The sequence below is a fragment of the Podarcis pityusensis genome (genome assembly GCF_964106645.2).
Source record: "Podarcis pityusensis genome assembly, chromosome: 2".
Classification (NCBI taxonomy): domain Eukaryota; kingdom Metazoa; phylum Chordata; class Lepidosauria; order Squamata; family Lacertidae; genus Podarcis; species Podarcis pityusensis.
This window is the reverse complement of record NC_138029.1, coordinates 112,620,008-112,639,121: the sequence shown is the minus strand read 5'-3', so window position 1 is coordinate 112,639,121 and position 19,114 is coordinate 112,620,008. Positions and strand designations below refer to the sequence as shown.

Below are 19,114 nucleotides of genomic sequence, written 5' to 3'. Positions count from 1 at the left end.
ACAAGCTACCTTGGGGTCCCTGATGACACAGCGTCAACGGGAGCAAAGCAGATGTGAGAGGGAAGCGCAAGCAACACAGTTTTATTTAATTAAAACGGCTGAGACTAACGGCCTGGCAAGGCCATTGCATGTTAGGTACCAGATCCTAAAACCCAAGCGAGAAATCCTAGGGCAGGCTTCCTCAACCTCGTCCCTCCGGATGTTTTGAGACTACAATTCCCATCATCCCTGACTGCTGGCCCTGCTAGCTAGGGATCATGGGAGTTGTAGGCCAAAAATGTCTGGAGGGCTGAGGTTGAGGAAGCCTGTCCTAGGGAGTAGGAAGCCTGTTGAAAGCTAGCGTTCAGCGCAGGAAAGCCTGAGGAGCCACAGTAAACAGGTTTGCAATTTGGGAGTCCTCCCAGATGCCGTTTAGCATCGGGGTACGGTGGCAGCAGTGGCTGGGGGGCATTTGCCCAGCTGAGACGGGTGAGCTGCCTGCACCTCTTTTTGAGGAAGTCAGATGCAGCTGCACGCCTTCGTCCTAAGGTTGGGAACCTCAGGTCTGCTAGTCAAATGCAGCCCTCTTAAGCCTCTGATCCCAGCCCTTGGGATTCTCCAGCCCTCCCAGCCCTCGTAGATTCATAGAATTGTAGAGTCGAAAGGGACTGCAAGGATCATCTGCTCCAATTCCCTGTATTGCAGGAACCTCTTGCCCTACGTGGGGCTTGAACCCACAACCCTGAGATTGCAAGTCCCATGCTCTACCGACAGAGCTATCCCAAATGCTCTGCACTCGGCTGGGATGTGCTGTTGAACTGGGACAATCCCCAGATGGAGAAGTGTGCAAGGGGGCATTCGGGCCCCACAAGACCGACCCCTAGGGAACGTGGCCCTCGGGCCAATTCCCCATCTCTCTCTGCCTTACTCACCTCCAGGTTGGATTACTGGAACACATTCAACAAGGGGATTTCCTTTAGAGAGTCTGGGAAGCTTCACTGGGAAGCAGAACATGCGTGGGAACCTTTGGCTGCCCGGGTGCTGCCGAACCACAACTCCCATCAGCCCTAGCAAGCATGGCGAGTCACGCAGGATGATGGGAGTTGTAGTTCAGCGACACCTGGAGGGCCAAAGGTCGCTGGTCCAGAATGAAGAGGCAAGGATGCTCATGGGCCTAACCTGCAACGCCTGCACTGGCAACCAACTTTCTTGCGGTCACAATTCAAGGCCTTTAAAAAGCCCTCAATGGCTTTGGCTCAGGCGACGGCAGCAGGAACGCTGCTCATCACTAGAGCCCCGGAGGCGTTGCCTATGCGACTTTCAGAGGGGGTTTGTTTGGGGGGGGGCAGTTTTCCTTACCTTGGCTGCATCCGCCTCCTGGACCTTGGCAGGCACTTTGGCAGCGTAGTCCGGGCTGCCCATGCGCTCCTGCAGCCGAAGGATTTGCTTCTGCAGCTCTGCTTTTTTGCTCGCCAGTTTGGAAATCTCCTTCTCGGCATCGATCAAGCCCTGGCACAGGAGGATGGAAAAGTACAGGGGATGGGGGGAAATGCAGAGTGCATTTTAATTAATGGACAGCAGGGAGAGTCTATCTCTCTCTCGGCCTCCATCGACCGGCACAACACAAATGCCCCTACCTCCCAAAATAAGATACAGATCCCCACTAGTGAATACTGTACTGAAGAGTATCCATGCACAGGTTAATCAACAAAGCATGCATTGAAATCTATTAGTTTTCAGAAAAGAGTCCTAGTCCTTGTGGATTATTTCTTTTTTAAGAAAAGCTCAGAAAGCATGGCTGCCATCTGTTTCAGAAACGTATTATTTGTAATTAACAGCCATCAAAACAGAGCTGAACAGCTTATTCTTCCTAACATCTATGGCTAGAGCAGTGTTTACCAAACTTGGGTCTCCAGCTGTTTTTGGACTACAACTCCCATCATCCCTAGCTAGCAGGACCAGTGGTCTGGGACGATGGGAATTGTAGTCCAAAAACAGCTGTTTGGGAAACATTGGGCTACCAGGCATGGCCAAACTTGGCCCTCCAGCTGTTTGGGGACTACAACTCTTATCATCCTTAGCTAACAGGACCTGTGGTCAGGGATGATGGGAACTGTAGTCCCAAAACAGCTGGAGGGCCAAGTAGACAGAGTTAGGCAACAGAGTGAGGTGACAGGGAATAGTGGTGGTTGCTGGTGGGAGAGACCGGAGAGCTGGGCTGTAGCTGATGCCAGAGCCCCAAACTCGCTGGCTGGTCGCGCAGGTGACGTTGCGTACCTTGAGCAGAAGATGGACGGTGCATTTGTCGGAAGCGATGGCCACGGCACAACCAGGAGGGGGCGCTTGCCCAGGCTCCAGAACCAGCACTTGGTTGGAGGAGCTGAGAGTCCGGATGTAGCTGGAGCAGCAAGATACGGACCGTGCTGTTCCGGGATCCAGGCACTGCAGGTAACCTGGGAAGCAGAGGGAGAGGAGGTCAGAGCTGGAGAAATGGAGATGCTGGCCTGTCTGAACCTCCCTTGGCTTTTGTGGCTGACGTTCCTTGCAGGGCTGGCTCCTCCCTCAGGACCTCTTAGATCTCCTTTTCCATCCCTTGGTCAAATTAGGAAACCCATCCTACCTGGAGACACTGGGGATTGAACCTGGGACCTTCTGCGTGGCTCTGCCGCTGAGCCACAGGTCTCCTTTGAGTTCAAATCCCTGCTCAGCTATGAGTCCTGGAATGACCTGGAGACAAGCAGCTGCATTCTCAGCCTCACTCTGAGCCACAGGGCCCAAGCAACTGAGAAGCCACAACACACGTGCTGATTTATTCCGCCTTGAGATTTTGCCGTGTGTTCGGGCTCTGAAGACCAATGGCAGCTTCCTTTGTTCCAAATGAAGACCCTTTCCCCCTCTCCACTCACAGTCAGCTTTGGTCTTGGTGAGGTTGTAGTCTGCCCGGAGCGATCGAACAGCCCTAATGATGCTCAGCGCAAAGTCCACGGTGTGGTCCAAGCCCTCGTTCCTCCAGCAGTACTGGGGTAAGGCGGGAAAAGGGTTAACAGTGCCCCGGTTTAAAGTGATGTTTTGGGTATCGCGAGTCAACAAATCAGAAAGGGATAAAGCAATGAACTTGACCCAAAAAGAGACACTTCCTTTCCTGGTTTTGTAGGGAGAGGGACGGAAGGTTGAGCTTTCTTATATTATTATTCAGCCTTCGCGAACCTGGGGCTTTGGACTACACCTCCCATCAGCCCTCTGTGCTAGCTGTGACTGATGGCAACTGCGGTCCAGAACACCAGGGCTACTGAAGCTTTAGGAAGCCTTTCCCATCATCTACAGAGGATCGGTTTATATCCAATGAGACTTTTTTTTGTTTCAGAGTTTGCCAAGTTGGTTATACAGACATACCTTGGAAGTCAAACAGAATCCGTTCCGGAAGTCTGTTTGACCTCCAAAACCAAGGCGCAGCTTCCGATTGGCTGCAGGAAGCTGCTGGATGTTCAGGTTCCAAAGAACATTCGCAAACCGGAACACTCACTTCCGGCTTTGTGGCGTTTGGGAGCCAAAACGTACAAGTGCCAAGGTGTTCGGCTCCCAAGTTATGACTGTACTGTTATTCGCGCTTCCTTATTTTATTCTGTATTTCAAACTGCTCTGACGGCCTTATGCTGTGAAGCAGGCCTATAAACTTGTTGAATGACAGGGTAGAAATGAAAAGGACTGGAGAGCGTCGGCTTGGCAAAGTGGCGTTATAATTGATTGAAGAACTTTAAGAAAACAAAACGCGTAAATAAGAAGAGTTTGGATTTGATATCCCGCTTTATCACTACCCAAAAGAGTCTCAAAGCGGCTAACATTCTCCTTTCCCTTCCTCCCCCACAACAAACACTCTGTGAGGTGAGTGGGGCTGAGAGACTTCAGAGAAGTGTGACTGGCCCAAGGTCACCCAGCAGCTGCATGTGGAGGAGCGGGGAAGCGAACCCGGTTCCCCAGATTACGAGTCTACCGCTCTGAACCACTACACCACACTGGTGTAACAACAATTTGTATGTTTTCTCTTTCTGTCGTTATTTTCCAGTAATTCATGCGCTTCTAAACTTTTGTTTCAAAACAAAGCTACACGATAAATACGAGCACATTGTTTCCAGGTTCAAGATTTCGCTTCACGTTCCATTATGAATGGAAAGGTCCCTGCACCGCTACATCCCTGACTCTGTGAGCTTGAGGATTTACCTGCTCTGTGGAGGGGTAAGGAGTGACGCAGATGCTGGGGGGGTCGCTGGGGGACCGCCGGGGCAGCCGCTGGAACAGCTCCTCAGTGACAAAGGGCATGAAAGGGCTGAGAAGACGGAGTCCGGCATCCAAGCAGGTGTAGAGGACGTTCCGGGCCGTTTGGATCGCGGCCTCATCTGGGCTGGCAAACACCGGTTTCAGGCACTCCTGAGGGGGGCGGGATTCAAAAGGGCAGAAGTCAGGAACAAGGGCCACGTTCCCTCGCAGGCCAGCTTCCGAGGGCCACATTCAGGTGGTGGGCGGGGCCAAAGTGGGCGAGAAGAGAACCTGCCTTGCCATGGAAACACAAGCTTACAGGGCAATTAAAAAATAATGTTGGACTTTGACCAAGAGGGCTAGCAGACAAAGGGCAAATGAACCGCCCCTCCTCTGCCACCCTGCCCACTCGCCTGCAAAGAACTCCATGTATTCGCCTACATGCAATTCCGTGCACCTGTGGCGACCATGCAACTTCTGAAATGCAAGAACAGTCTTCACAGTACGCCTGGGACAGTTAAAAATGTGCATTATGCGTCGGTATTACATCTGTACCTGTCTCTTCCTCCAGGAAGCTCAGGTCCTCAAAACAGCTCTGTCAAGTAGATCAGGGTACTATGGTATTATTGATGGGGTTGTGGTCTGCTCAGACTACTTTAAGTCTGCATGGTGAGCTTTGTGACTGAGCGCTGCTTTGCTGAACTCAGATTGCCACGTCCAAAAGTAAGACTCCAGGCAAGGAATGGGGAAGCTTTGGCCATTCAGATGTTGATGGACTCCAACTCCCATCAGCCCCGGCAGCAGGGCATGATGGGAGTTGTAGTCCCAACATTTCGTCTTGGAGTGCCACAGGCCTAATCTAGGCCCTCACACACCCCCGAATTACATTTTAACGTATTCTTGGTAGCAAAATGACAAAACAAAAATGAACTATCCACCAGCTGCAGATGTCACACCTCCCCAGAAGGGAAAAGGGGCAAAAAAGCTCAAAACAAAACCCTTCAGAAACCCCACTCACCAGGTAGACATCGCAGAGCTCATAGAGCCAGAAGTTGTAGACTGCTGTGGTGATGCCAGGGAAGTCGTAGGCCTGGAATCCTGCATCGCACAGCTCCACAGCATGGCTCAAGCGACTCAGGATCCAGCGGTCGATGAGGCTCTCCGATCCACTGGGCTGAAAAAGGCATTTCCTGTTAAATAAGGAATCGTTCCCGGTGGCCCTCGTCAGGACTTTGAGGCGGGAAAGCGAGAGGGCACATGATTATTTGCTCATTGGAATTACCTGGGAGTTCTCAGAAACCAACAAAACACTGCCGTTTCTAAATGGATAATGCAATGTGTTAATTCCTAGGACTCCCGCCCCCCTGACCAGGGCGCACCCAAGCCTTATTCCTTCCACCAGCCTTCCTTCACGGAGCTCAGGGTGCCTCACAAGACTCCCCTCCGCTCCCCCCACTCCACTTTATCCTCACAACCACCCTGTGAGGTAGACTGGAATGAGAAATGACGACAGGCCTAACATCACCCTACGACAGGGGTCAGCAAACTTTTTCCGCAGGGGACCGGTCCACTGTCCCCCAGACCTTGTGGGGGGGGCCAGACTATCTTGGGGGGGGGAATCCTCCCCCCCACGACTCTCCCCTCCCTTCTCTACAGCACCAGACGAGGCCCGGTGGCTGCTTACCTGTGCCTTGCGAGCAGCAGGGGCTGGCGGCGGCAGCGGAGGGACGATGAGGGCTGCTTAAAATGGCACTCAGCCAACCACAGCTCAACAAAGCCCAGCCCCCTTCCTCCTCTAGGCAGGGCGGGGAGAAGCCAGGAGGAGGGAGGGAGGAGGCGACGCCGCGGTTTGTGTGAGGGAGAGGGGGAGGAAGTGGCGCAGCCCGAATCATCAGAATCAGATCCACGCTGCAATTCCCAGACTGTCCGCAGGCCGGATCCAGAAGGCAATTGGGCCGGATCCAGCCCTCGGGCCTTAGTTTGCCAACCCATGCACTACGAGCTTCACAGCTAAGAGGGGATTTGAAGCTGCATTTTCCCTGACAGCACTCTCAACCCCTGTGCCGTACTGGATCTCGAAGCCCTGCAGTCTGTGCTGAGCTCCAGGAGGCACTAACCGCCCCCCCACTTCCAAAAAAGATGGGGCAGGGGCGGGGTGGAGAGAATAGAGTAGGGAATCATTTGAAAAGAGGCTCACCTCTGGGCTGGGCTGCGGCTTGAACCCGTCCCCGAGACCGCGGATGGCGAACTTGGTCGCGTTCCACAGCTTGTTGCAGAAATGGCGGTAGCCTAGGATGCGGTTCACGTCCAAGTTTATATCCCGTCCTGGAGGGAGCAGAGAATGTTGTGAAACACAAGCAGGAGAGACACAAGAGCCCTTCTGCATCAAGGAAAGGGTCCACTGAAATTGAAATACTTTATTGTCACTTGTACAACTTGTATACAGTGAGATTACACGAGCACCCCCCACTCAGCTCTCTTAGTCTGAATTCCCCTCGTTTACTGACGCACGCACACCAAACCCGAAAGTCCGTTGCCCTGTTGTGATCTTTTCATTCAGCAGCCTAACAGCCCACGGATAGAAGCTGTTCTTTACCCTGTTGGTGCAACTAATCCTGCTTCTATATCTTTTGCCTGAGGGCAGGAGATCAAGAAAGTGCCGGCCAGGGTGTGAATCATCCCTGAGAATTTTCCTCACTCTCCTGAGGCAATGTTCTTCCACAATGTCATCCAGCGGATTCAAGGGACAGCCCATAATATCTTGTGCTGTATTATATATCCAGCTCCTTGGATTGTTCCAGTTACCCTTTTGTGAACTTCTTCCTGCTCAACATTAACCCTTTTTTGGAGCAGGGATAGAACAACAGCAGAGCCTTTTTCACTCAGAGAGAGAGAGAGAGAGAGAGAGAAAGCGAGAGAGAGAGAGAGAGAGAGAGAGAGAGAGAGAGAGAGAGAGAGAGAGAGAGAAAATGAAGTCAGGCAGAGGGATAAATTACCTTGGGATGTGTAGGCGCAGAGAGCAAAACGGAGGGCATCTGTCCCACACTCTGGAATCCCGTTGGGATAATCCGACTTCTGCGAAGGAATCACAAGTAAAGTATTTAATCCTCACCATTAAGTTCTCAGAACTGAAAGTGCTTATTTAGACTGGCTTCCAGTTGAGAATGTGTGTCTAATATGTAAACTTGAAGCTATCATATAATTCTGGGAGGGAGGGAGACTGTGTATGTGGGTATAGTCGTACCTTGGAAGCCGAAAGGAATCTGTTCCAAAAGTCCATTCGACTTCCAAAACTTTCAGAAACCAAGGCACGGCTTCCGATTGGCTGCAGGAAGCTCCAGCAGCCAATCGGAAGCCGCAGAAGCTCCACTGGATGTTTGGGTTCCAAAGAACATTCGCAAACCGGAACAGTCACTTCCAGGTCTGCGGCGTTCAGGAGCCAAAACGTACAAGTGCCAAGGTGTTTGGCTTCCAAGGTACAACTGTATTTCGTTTATGAATCACTTCTCACGAAGCCTCTGGAAGGAATTTTACAATTTAATAACAAATACAAAAGCAGCTGCAAACAACTTTAAAAGACAATAAATACAAAAACAGTTCAAAGCAACAAGAACACGTACATATCGTCAGTTCAGATCCAGGACAGACCAACTGGGATGAAGGTGTTAGAAGCCTTGTTGAAAGATAAAATGCCTTCAGCAGGAGGCCAAAAAGGCAACGGAGAAGGTCCCTGTCTAACGTGCAGTGACAGGGAGTTCCACAGGACAGGAACTGCCGCCGCAGTAAAGCCCTAATTCTAACATTGTGTGGAAGGGACCTGGGCAGAACGGCACTTGCAGGATGCCCTCTCCTGCAGAACACAGCGCTTGGTTGGGTAGATAGGGGATGCGGCAATTTTTTGGGGTGTTCTGGTCTCAAGTTGCGTATTGTACACCAAGACCATCAGCACCTTGAGCCTAGCATCCTAACTAACTGACATATATACAGACATACACACACGGTCATGTCATGTTGGTGTTCTTTGCAGCATCCATTACAACATCAGCATTAGGGGGGGAACTGGCGGCAACAGGGGGGGAAACACATTACCTGTCCTTGTTTTGCTCGCTCTGTCTCAGATGGGTCCAAATTGCTCTCTAGCAACTGTGCATGGAGGCCCTGCAGAGACAGGTAAGAGGGAAAGCGTTGCACCTGGAGATGCAAAGAGGCTGAGGGAACGTTCTTTCACATGTGGTGGACTTGCAAAAAGGTAAAAGAGTATTGGGACATGATCCATAATGAATTGGAAAAAAATGTTTAAAAGTACATTTCCAAAAACAAACAAACCCAGAGTCCTTTTCGCTGGGGATAATTCAGACTGAAATTCCCAGGTGTCAAAAAAGGTTATGTATGCTACTACTGCAGCCCATGTTTTATTAGCCCCAAAATGGAAAACAAGTGAGGTCCCAGCTAAAGAATGGCAGCTTAAGCTGACAGAATATGCACATCTTGCAGACTTAACATATAGAGTAAGAGAACAAGAAGAACATTCGTATAGAGAAGACTGGAAAATGTTTGTTGAATATATGGTAAAAAAATTGTGTACACCTGAAAACGTTGGCAGCGTTAAGATAAATTCAACAGTGTAAATAAGTTCTGATGGATGCAATAATGGAATACTGAATGGTTTAGTTTATGTCAAATATGCAGGGATTTATGATATGCAAACCATGGAAAGAGAAGAAAGGAAGTCATTGATATTTTAAAGTTTAGATGAGTATTTTAAATTGTGAAACAGAATTTTTTAATAAAAATTATATAAAGTGGGGGGAAGAAAAAGGGTTTTTCTCCTCACTGGACGACAAAGCAGGATGTGCAATAGGGGAGACTTTACGGAGGCAAAAATCCCAGATAAGAGCCCTCGTTTTCCCAGCCCCACATCTGGCGTGTGTGGCCTGGTGGGGCTTCCCCCTCCCTGGCCTAAAACCATAGGTTACCTCCAGCGTAATGCCGGTAATAACATCCAACGGATCGATCACGTTCCCCAGCGATTTGCTCATCTTCCTGCCATGAGCATCCCGAACGACGGCATGGAGGTATACCTGGCAGGAGTCGCAGAAAGAGGGTTAGTTGGAGGAAGAGGGGTGAAATGTATGCTTGGGTGGCAAGAGGGGAGAGGCTTGCAATTGTGAACTTGGCCCAATCCCTCTAATCTTCAGGGAATGTTTTGAAACACTATGCATTAGCTGACCAGCAGGGCAAAGCATGAAAATGTTTATGAACAGCTGACTGCACACATCTCTTAAGGTATCTAACACTGCAGGAATATCTGGCTTCTCCATGTGTGTACATAAAGTAAAATGGCTACATATGATGATTTGCATGCCATTTTCTAACATTTTGCTCTGCAGGGGAGTGTTTTTCTCGTGGGAAAGGGATTGATGTTTCAAACGGCACTCAGTTCCCCAGGATTTAGCAGGAGCTGGTCCGCACAGGGCTTCCGTTAGAGGAAAAACTAATTATGCTACAGGCAAGGGTTATGGCCTCCAAAACAGAAAAATGAAACTAGAGAAGAACTGCAACTTAAGGATCAAGTGGCTAGGCCTCAGTAAAACTTCTGTGGTAGTTTCAAGCGAATCTATGGTTGGGGAACTGGCCAGCACGATATTTGGGTTTCCCAGCACTCCAACTCTGACCCCAAGAACAAGAGGACTGGGTTCAATCAAGTGCGTTCGAGGGCAAAGATCATTAACACTGAAGTGATCAATAAGCAGCTGCATGGATAAGCATACCTGAAATAATAAAATTAATAATAATAATAATAATAATAATATTGCACCCATCTGGCTGAGTTTCCCTAGCCACTCAGGGCAGCTCCCAACAGAATATTAAAAGCACAATAAAACATCAAACGTTAAAAACATCCCTAAACAGGGCTGCCTTCGGATGTCTTCTAAAAGTCAGATATTCCTTCCAGATTTATTTCTTTGACATCTGACGGGAGGGCATTCCACAGGGTGGGCGCCACTACCGAGAAGGCCCTCTGCCTGGTTCCCTGTAACCTCACTTCTTGAAGGTAGGGAACCGCCAGAAGGCCCTCGGCACTGGACCCCAGTGCCCAGGCTGAATGATGGGGGTGGAGCGTCAGTGTTATCAGGGTTTTGTGTTGCCTCCATGAGGACTAGTAACTTGACTACTCTTTTTTTTTTTAAAGTAAGCACTTCAAAAACCTTGCACAGCAAATGGCAGATTGCATGCTTGTGCAGGGAACCTATGGGTACTTGCATGTGACATAAGCCACCCTGAGCACACACAGTCATGAAGAATGGGGTTGAGGGAGGGACGGCCGAAAACCACACCTCTCTGAACGGCAACTTCCCCGTAAGCTTCAGGCCCAGCATGACCATGCGGGCTACCCAGAAGAACAGAATATCGTGCCCAGTCTCCAGAAGGGTCCCCGGGTAAAAAATTTGGAGATCTTCGCTCTAGAAGAGAAATAAAAAGTTGGAGAGGGTGAATGAATAAGAACGGGGAGGGATATGAATCCTGCATATTTAGTTCAGAAGCCCCTGAGCAGAACCTAAGTGCAACAGACGTTCTTCCAAGCAACTAGGCATTCCTAAGCACACTGCCTCCAACAGGGGAAGTAGGACACCGCCATTATGGCTAGTAGCCACGGACAGGCTAAGACCTGAGGCTCATCATCAGGTTCAGAAAGGGGGAATCAGTGTGATCAAGGGGATGGAGAAACTACTGAGAAAGGCTGCAGGATTTGGGACTTTTCAGTTCAGAAAAAAGGCAGTTAAGAAGAGACATGACAGAGGTTTGCAACATCACAGATCGGGAAAGGCTTCTCTCCTTCTCTCGCAACACCAGAACTTATTATGAACTGTTGGAATGCTGTTATGAATGATGGAAATTTCAGGGGCAGAAAAAAGTAAGTACTTCTTTGCACAGCATACAGTTTAACTGCGGAACTCACTCCCGCCGGTCCAGCAACTTGTACAGCTTTAAAAAGGTTGGAAAAATTAACAGAGGGTAAAGTTACCAGCTATGATGGCTCTGCTTAGTGAGTGCAGCTTCCTTCTAAATACCAGCAGCTGGAAACTGCAGGAGGGAAAAGTTGGGTCTTGAATTCAAATCCTGCTTTGCAGGTTTGCTACAGGCATCTGGTTGGCCATAACTGCATCTTGCGGAGAATTCCATATCTGAACTGTGCAAAGTATTTCCCTGAATCTCCCAACAGAGATTCTGGAGTAATACAAAAGGCCAAGACGTCACTAAGGCCTGACAGTCCTGCTTCACAGAGGGACTTACGGGGTTTGGCCACCCAAAGATGGAGAATGGAAACAGACCGGACGAGAACCAGGTGTCCAGGACATCCTCATCTGCGAAGGAGACAAGAGAAATATATAGAGTCATCTATTAAGAGAGAGAGAGAGAGAGAGATCGGGACCTTTGTTCTTTATATTCGAGCAAGTTTAAAGGTAAAGGTAAAGGGACCCCTGACCATTAGGTCCAGTCGTGGCCGACTCTGGGGCCGCGGCGCTCATCTCGCTTTACTGGCCGAGGGAGCCGGTGTACAGCTTCCGGGTCATGTGGCCAGCATGACTAAGCCGCTTCTGGCGAACCAGAGCAGTGCACGGAAACACCGTTTACCTTCCCCCTGGAAGGTAGTTGCACTTTGACATGCTTTCGAACTGCTAGGTTGGCAGGAGCAGGGACCGAGCAACGGGAGCTCACCCCGTCGCGGGGATTCGAACCGCCGACCTTCTGATCAGCAAGTCCTAGGCTCTGTGGTTTAACCCACAGCGCCACCCGCGTCCCTTAACAAGCAAGTTTAGCTTTCATTTAATCCAAGAATAAGTAACTTTTCACCCTGTTCAAGGGGCAAATAAACATCAAAATTGTGCTTTGAGTATGGCACCCACACACTATACATTTAAAGCATGCTTTAACAGCCATGGTGTACCCCCAAACAATCCTCTCTGGTCCTGGCTGGCCCTTCCCCAGCAGCAGTTGTGGCCCCCAACAGCTGCTCAAGCTGCGTTGCACAGCGCTGACAGGTCCCTTGAGCGAGTCCATACCCCTGGCAGCCGCAAGAGGACTTTCCTGTGGCGGCAGGCAGCAATGATATTGAGGAGCAGGGGTGGGTTAGGCTTCTCGCCTGGGGGCTGCCATTTTCCGCCTCAGCTTCTGCCCTTCTGCCTCAGGCCTCCACCATGCCTGCCTCCCTGGGGGCCTCCTCTGGCGAGTGGCTCCGCAGTGACGCCAGGCCGGGACCCAGAGACCACTGAGGGGAAGAGGAAGAGGAGGGAGGCCTGGTGCAGGGGCAGAAGCGGGGCCTGCTCAGCCGGCCAAACTGCTCGCCTGCTCCCTCAGGGCAAGCAAAAAGGAGAAGAACCCGGATGTTTTTCAAAATTTATAAAATCCGCCCAGGCAGTGATTTCACCCTAGAAATCCAGAGCATGTCCAGGAAAATCTGGACGTATGGCAACCCCAGCACCACGCTTTTGCAGGTGTGTGTGTAATGTGCAAGATGGGAGTCCCTCTTTAGGATGAGGACGGCAGCTAGGATAAGACGACGGCTCCCGCTGCTTCACAACCTCCTTGCGAATCTCCCACCCACCCACCTTATCCCTCCCCCTGCTGTACCTTGCCGGAGGGAGATTTTTTCCGCGGGCACCTTGAAGACTTTGGCTGCTTTCTCTTTGACCTCCTGCTCGGTTCTGCCGCTTATCCAGTATCTACCATCTGTATCCTGGGCAGAAGAGGACAGATTATTTAAAACAGTTCCCCGAACCTGATTAAAAACATGGGACAATAAATGCAAGCTATAAAGCGGGGAGGGGGGAATCTTCCAGCTCAGGGGCCACTTTTCTTTCCCAGCAACCTTCCGGGGGCCACATACGCACACCCCTCTCTATCTTGCACCCATGCTCATTCCCAGAAGAGAGAGAGGAGTCATGCATGTACATTTTATTCCAGGGTAAGCTACCATATTCATTTTGCAAGGCTTTCGCAGGCATTTTGGTGCATGCTTCCTGACTTTGCCCATAAGCTTATTCCTTGTTTTGAAGGAAACAAGGTTGTTATTGTGCATTCTGTAACAATAGCGCCCAATATGCCTCCTTTTCTTCCCCTCCCTTTTGTGTTGTTTCTTTCGCACTATAAACCAGACGGGCAAGGGCTCTGTTATTATTGATCCATTGCAAACCATTCTGGAAGCCTTTATACGGCTAAAGAATGTTTGTTGGGGGGGGTGCTTCAAATAAACAACAGCATTGCCCCTTAGCTTTCAGCTTCTCTTTGGAAATCTGAACTTAGTAACAGGGAAATACCGTATCGTATTTTTTGCTCTACAAGACTCACTTTTTCCCTCCTAAAAAGTAAGGGGAAATGTGTGTGCGTCTTATGGAGCGAATGCAGGCTGCGCAGCTATCCCAGAAGCCAGAACAGCAAGAGGGATTGCTGCTTTCACTGCGCAGCGATCCCTCTTGCTGTTCTGGCTTCTGAGATTCATAATATTTTTTTTCTTGTTTTCCTCCTCCAAAAACTAGGTGCGTCTTGTGGTCTGGTGCGTCTTATAGAGCGAAAAATATGGTAGTTCTTTTCCAGGCATTCCTCCAAGCCCTCTAATCCCACCCTGGGCTACCTGCTCAGAGAGGACCATGGAGATGGCCGTTTATACATCCCAAACATTTTCCGTGTTTCGTTTCCTCGGCTGTCTGGTCCACCATCTGCCCTCAGTGTCTTACCTCTCCTGGTGGCACGGAGGGGTCGTTAACGGTCACAAAATATGCCGGGATACGGTGGCCCCACCACAGCTGCCGAGAAATGCACCAGTCCCTAGAGGTGGAGAGAGAGAGAAAGAAAAGAGTCATAAAAGCCCCCAGCACAGAACACTAAATCGTCTGGCGAATCAGGATGCATGCGCACAGCACACAAAAACCAAAGGACCAGCAGGCACACAGAAATCTCGCCTGAACAAAAGGACATGGCTCTTTCTGTCCCCTTTGCCTGCCTTTAATGCCCCCCACCCACCAACTGCATTCAGCGCCCTCCCCCTACAGCGCCACAGGAACTGGGCAATCCCACAGCAACCCTCACCTGATATTGTCCATCCAGTTGAACCAAGTCTTGAGGTGGAAGTCTGGCACGATGCGCAGGTCGCCCCGGCGCACTGCCTCGGCCGCTCCGCGGGCCATCGTGTCGCAACGCACGTACCACTGGGGTTTCAGGAGCGGCTCCACCACGTCTTTGGAACGGCTGCAGGCATCCGGGGGGGGGGGGAGTGGGAAACAGAATTAGCTCCGGCAAGCGAGTGAAGCCGGCACCAATGGATGGCAGAAGGATCTGCTCCCCGCGATAATAAAGGTTCCTACTAGAACAATTCATTGCTCTTCCTATTTCTGGGATAGCTCCGTCGGTAAAGCATGAGACTTTTAATCTCAAGGTCGTGGGTTTGATCCCCACATCGGGCAAAAGATTCCTGGATTTGCAGGGGGTTGGACTAAATGAAGCCTTGCGGTTCTTTCCAACTCTACGATTCTCCACACCAGGCAAGGTATTTTCCACCTTTTCTGCATACAGAATGCCCTTCCATCTAACCAGTTTCAAAACCCTCCTCCCCTCAGAATCCTTTCCCCCCAAGGTATTGCACCCTTTCAAGCTTCCCCCAACTACTTCTGAGCAGACATGGTTAGGATCTCACCGTAAACTAAATACAGTGGTGCCCCGCAAGACGAATGCCTCACAAGATGAAAAACTCGCTAGACGAAAGGGTTTTGCGGTTTTTGAGCTGCTTGGCAAGACGAATTTCCCTATGGGCTTGCTTCGCAAGACGAAAACTTCTTGCAAGTTTGTTTCCTTTTTCGTAAAACCGTTAATACCCAGGGTGCATTGCTTGAAGAGGTGCAGTTGCGACTTGACTTCGAGGAGCAACTCATAGCACGCGGTGTGGTAGCCTTTTTTGAGGTTTTTGAAGACTTTGGCGATTTTTGAAGCTTTTCCAAAACTTCTTTTGCAGCCATTTGGTAAGTTAAACTTTTAAAACTTTTTTTGGGGTTTTTGGATTTTGGGTTGGGGTGTTTGGAATTCAAGGACTTGGTGTTGGGGAGGGGTTTGCAAGAATCTCGAAGCTTGTTTTTTTTTTTCTGCATTTTTATGATTTTTTGTGACCATTGGGCCACTCTGCTGTTTTTTTAAAAAAAAATTCTGGGTTTGAATTTCTGCGTGGTGGGTGGCTGGGGGAACAGTTGAGGAGGGGTTTGCAAGAATCTGGGAGCTTGTGTGGGTTTTTTTTTAATTTTTATGATTTTCTGTGACCATTGGGCCATGTTGTTGTTTTTTTTAAAAAAAATTCTGGGTTTGAATTTCTGTGTGGTGGGTGGCTGGGGGAACAGTTGAGGAGGGGTTTGCAAGAATCTGGAAGCTTGTGTGGTTTTTTTCTGAATTTTTATGATTTTTATTGTTCCTTCAATTTTTGAATTTAATGTTCCTTCAATTTTTGAAATGCTCTTTACAGTATGTGTGACTTTAAAGAGCACTTAATAAACTCTTGTTGTACCAAATTTGGCTTTGTTTGGACTTTTTTTGACCATAGGAACGCATTAATTGAATTTCAATGCATTCCTATGGGATTTCGTGCTTCGCAAGACGAAAAATTCGCTAGACGAAAAAACTCGCGGAACGAATCAATTTCGTCTTGCGAGGCACCACTGTAGCTTAGCCATGGGCCAGTAACCATCTCTCGCGGTTCATACGTAACCATGGTTTGGCCACCAGAGTCACTGCTTTGAGCGTGCACACTCCTCTGACCTCCTTAGGTTATGGGCCCATTGGCTCACTCACAACCTGGTTCGAGCAAACCGTAGTTTGTCGTTACATCTGAAACCGGATAGAGTATGGTTTGACTCTACATTTGTAGCAGTGATACAACTGGAACGGGCTGCCTCCTTTCCTGGAGGCAGTTCAGAAGAGGCTGAACATCCACCCGTCAGTTACATCTGGCACCATAGATCCCGCACTGAGCAAGGCGTCAGGGCTGTAGGGGCTCCAAAGTCCCTTCCAACTCTCTCTTTTTTTTATTTTGTGCACCTCAGAACACACGTCTCCCATAACATCAACACCCTTTTCTGACAGACGGTACCCATTGTGTTAGGTGCAACCTAAGCTTCCACGAAGAGGTTGCTTCAGAGAACAGGGCTGCCGGCCAAAAACCAGAAGGTCCCACCACCCAGATCAAAATTATTCCTCTCCCCCATAATCCTCTTCTCACCTGCAGATCGGTACCACCATGGGATTGTCCTTCACATCCCTCACGAGCCCTGCGTCCTTCAAAAGTTGGAACACAGCACGACGAGCATCAAACCGCTTCATGCCCTGGAAACGGGTTAAGGAGAAGGTAAACTGGCAGCAGGATCTACGACAAAATGTTGCAGCGTGGAACACTGTTTCTCGGGAATTCCAGAAACTTGGCTCCTTTTCTCTCACAGCGGCCAACCTCTGGGAGACCTGCAAGCAGGACCTGAGGGCAACAGCTCCCCAGACCCAGTGGAGTTGGAAGGGGGGTGGGGGTGGGTGCAGGCCACCCCAGGTGTTATCACTCAGGGGGGTGACAAAATGGCAAAAGTGTGTGTGTGTGTGTGTGTGTGTGTGTGTGTGTGTGTGTTTCTTTAAAAAATGCGCTCACAAGATCTTTTTTTGAAAAAATAACTCCCGCACCCACTGCACCCCCCCTTCCCGGGCCCTAAGGAAATTAGATTATCCTCCGCCAGGGCCTTCTCAGTGATGGCTCCGACCTGGTGGAATGCTCTGTCCCATGAGACCAGGGCCCTGCAGGATTTAACTTCCTTCCGCAGGGCCTGTAAGACAGAGCTATTCCGCCTGGCTTTCAGTGTGAACCTGGCCTGATCTTTTGTTCCCCTTCCTTCCCTCCCCCTCCCCTTTTTATGAAGATTACCCGCTCTGGGATCCCACAGCTAATTCTCCCCCGGTCTCCTCGCTGGCCCAAATAGGACTAATTTAGCCAGCTAGCCCTGGTGATCATCTAATGTTTATTGGATGGATTTCCCCCCTAAATTGATTTTTGAATTCTGAATTTATTGTTATTCATGTTTTATACTGTATTTTATGCTGGTTTTTTTGTAGCATCAATTAAATGTTTTAAATTTGTTGTTAGCCGCCCTGAGCCCGGTTTCATGAACCGGGAAGGGCAGGGTATAAATAAAAAAATATTATTATTATTATCATTATTCCTACGCCACTGGAAGCTAGGTGAGGTGGGGGGCACTGGGGGGCACTGTGCGCCACACCATGGGGCCTGCAGCATGCCTGAGCCACGTCTCTCCTGGGGTGGGGGGAGGCAGTGGGCAGACTGCCTGCAAGCTCCGCACTGCTTTTTCGAGCAGCATGGGGCTTGCGTCTGCCCCTGGCTGCAGGACACACCCACCACACCAGGCACCCAAGCGGCTAGCTACGCCGCTACCCAGACCCACTTGTGGTTCTCAGAAACTGGCACTGAGATCCACCGTACAACCCGCTCCTCCCATCCATACCTGGAAGGTGGGGGGCACGTTGACGAGGCAGCCGGTCTCGTCGATGATGGTGATGAAGTCGAGCCCGTGGCGCAGGCCCACCTCGTAGTCGTTCGGGTCGTGGGCCGGGGTGATTTTCACAGCCCCTGAGAGACGCAGGAAGAGGAGGAGGAGATATTAGAAGAGGACGGCATCCATCCTGCCTTTGGATCTGACTGGTGGCTGTTCAGGTTGCTTCCCAACTGCCCACCCCACGGTCTCTTAAGTGCGGCTGAAGGCATGCAGTTGGGGAGCTACTTTTCCCAGCCTTCAACCAGAAAGCTCTTCTAGTTACACCCAGTGGTGTAACTAGACCCTGAGGTGCTGAAGTTCATCAGGAACAGCCCCACCTACCCCTATAGCTTTGAGGACTTTTTTTAAAAACATGATCAGGCAGTGTATAAATCCTATTAAATACATACAGCATGCCCCTAAACGCCAAGTCACCACCCAAAGGAGGACAATTCGAAAGTGCAGATAGCAAATGTGTTTGTGTTTCTGTGTGTGTGTGTGTGTGTGTGTGTGTGTGAATTAATACACAACCAACAAGTCTTTCAAGAGGGAGTCCCACAGCAGCGCAAAGGTTATAAAGGTCTGTGAACCAAGGCTGCTGTGCCTGCGAGTAAGGCTCACGAGCTCAGGAGAACTTGCCTGAGCTTTCACAGAAGATCTTCACTCAGCTGAAAAACCAAGCTTGCTGTCAGAAACACAAAACTAAACTTGGAGGGGGGAAAGTTTAAATTTAAATTTACATTGGCTCCCAGTACATTTCCGAGCACAATTCAAAGTGTTGGTGCTGATCTTTAAAGCCCTAAATGGCCTCAGCCCAGTATACCTGAAGGAGCGTCTCCACCTAGACATACCAGTTCTTTTGGGAAATAATTTATAATAAGTTGGAAAAAAATGTTTAAAAACACTTTTCCAAACAACAACAACAACCAGAGTCCTTTTTGTTGGGGATAATTCAGATGGAAATTCCAAGGTGTCAAAAAAAGTTTATTTATGTATGCCACTACTGCGGCCCAACTAAAGAAGAATGGCAACTTAAACTGATGGAATATGCACAGCTTGCAGACCTAACATATAGAATAAGAGAACAAGAAGAACATACATTTAAAGAAGATTGGGAACTGTTTATTGAATATGGGGGGGGGGGGATTGTGTACACTTGAAAACATTGGCAGCGTCAAGATGAATTCAACAGTGTAAATTAGTTTTGATGGATGTAATAATGGAATACTGAATGGTTTAGTTTATATAAAATATGCAGTGATTTATGTTATGCAAAATGAACCATGGAAAGAGAAGAAGGGAAATCACTGATA

General features: G+C 49.5%; 1 protein-coding gene across 2 annotated transcripts in view; it reads right to left on the bottom strand.

Moving 5' to 3' along the window:
- Positions 1–19,114, bottom strand: part of VARS1 (valyl-tRNA synthetase 1) — a 36,253-nt gene that overhangs the window by 283 nt on the left and 16,856 nt on the right. For both annotated transcript variants that reach the window (XM_080991578.1, XM_080991579.1), the window contains exons 15-30: positions 17,772–17,896; positions 16,493–16,596; positions 14,323–14,481; positions 13,971–14,061; positions 12,868–12,973; positions 11,530–11,600; positions 10,572–10,697; positions 9,210–9,314; positions 8,323–8,391; positions 7,230–7,308; positions 6,431–6,558; positions 5,252–5,407; positions 4,198–4,404; positions 2,886–2,997; positions 2,257–2,432; positions 1,339–1,488 (exon numbers count right to left, since the gene is read on the bottom strand). In XM_080991578.1, coding sequence (XP_080847704.1) covers positions 1,339–1,488; positions 2,257–2,432; positions 2,886–2,997; positions 4,198–4,404; positions 5,252–5,407; positions 6,431–6,558; positions 7,230–7,308; positions 8,323–8,391; positions 9,210–9,314; positions 10,572–10,697; positions 11,530–11,600; positions 12,868–12,973; positions 13,971–14,061; positions 14,323–14,481; positions 16,493–16,596; positions 17,772–17,896 — 1,964 coding nt within the window. The remainder of the gene's footprint in view (positions 1–1,338; positions 1,489–2,256; positions 2,433–2,885; positions 2,998–4,197; positions 4,405–5,251; positions 5,408–6,430; positions 6,559–7,229; positions 7,309–8,322; positions 8,392–9,209; positions 9,315–10,571; positions 10,698–11,529; positions 11,601–12,867; positions 12,974–13,970; positions 14,062–14,322; positions 14,482–16,492; positions 16,597–17,771; positions 17,897–19,114) is intronic.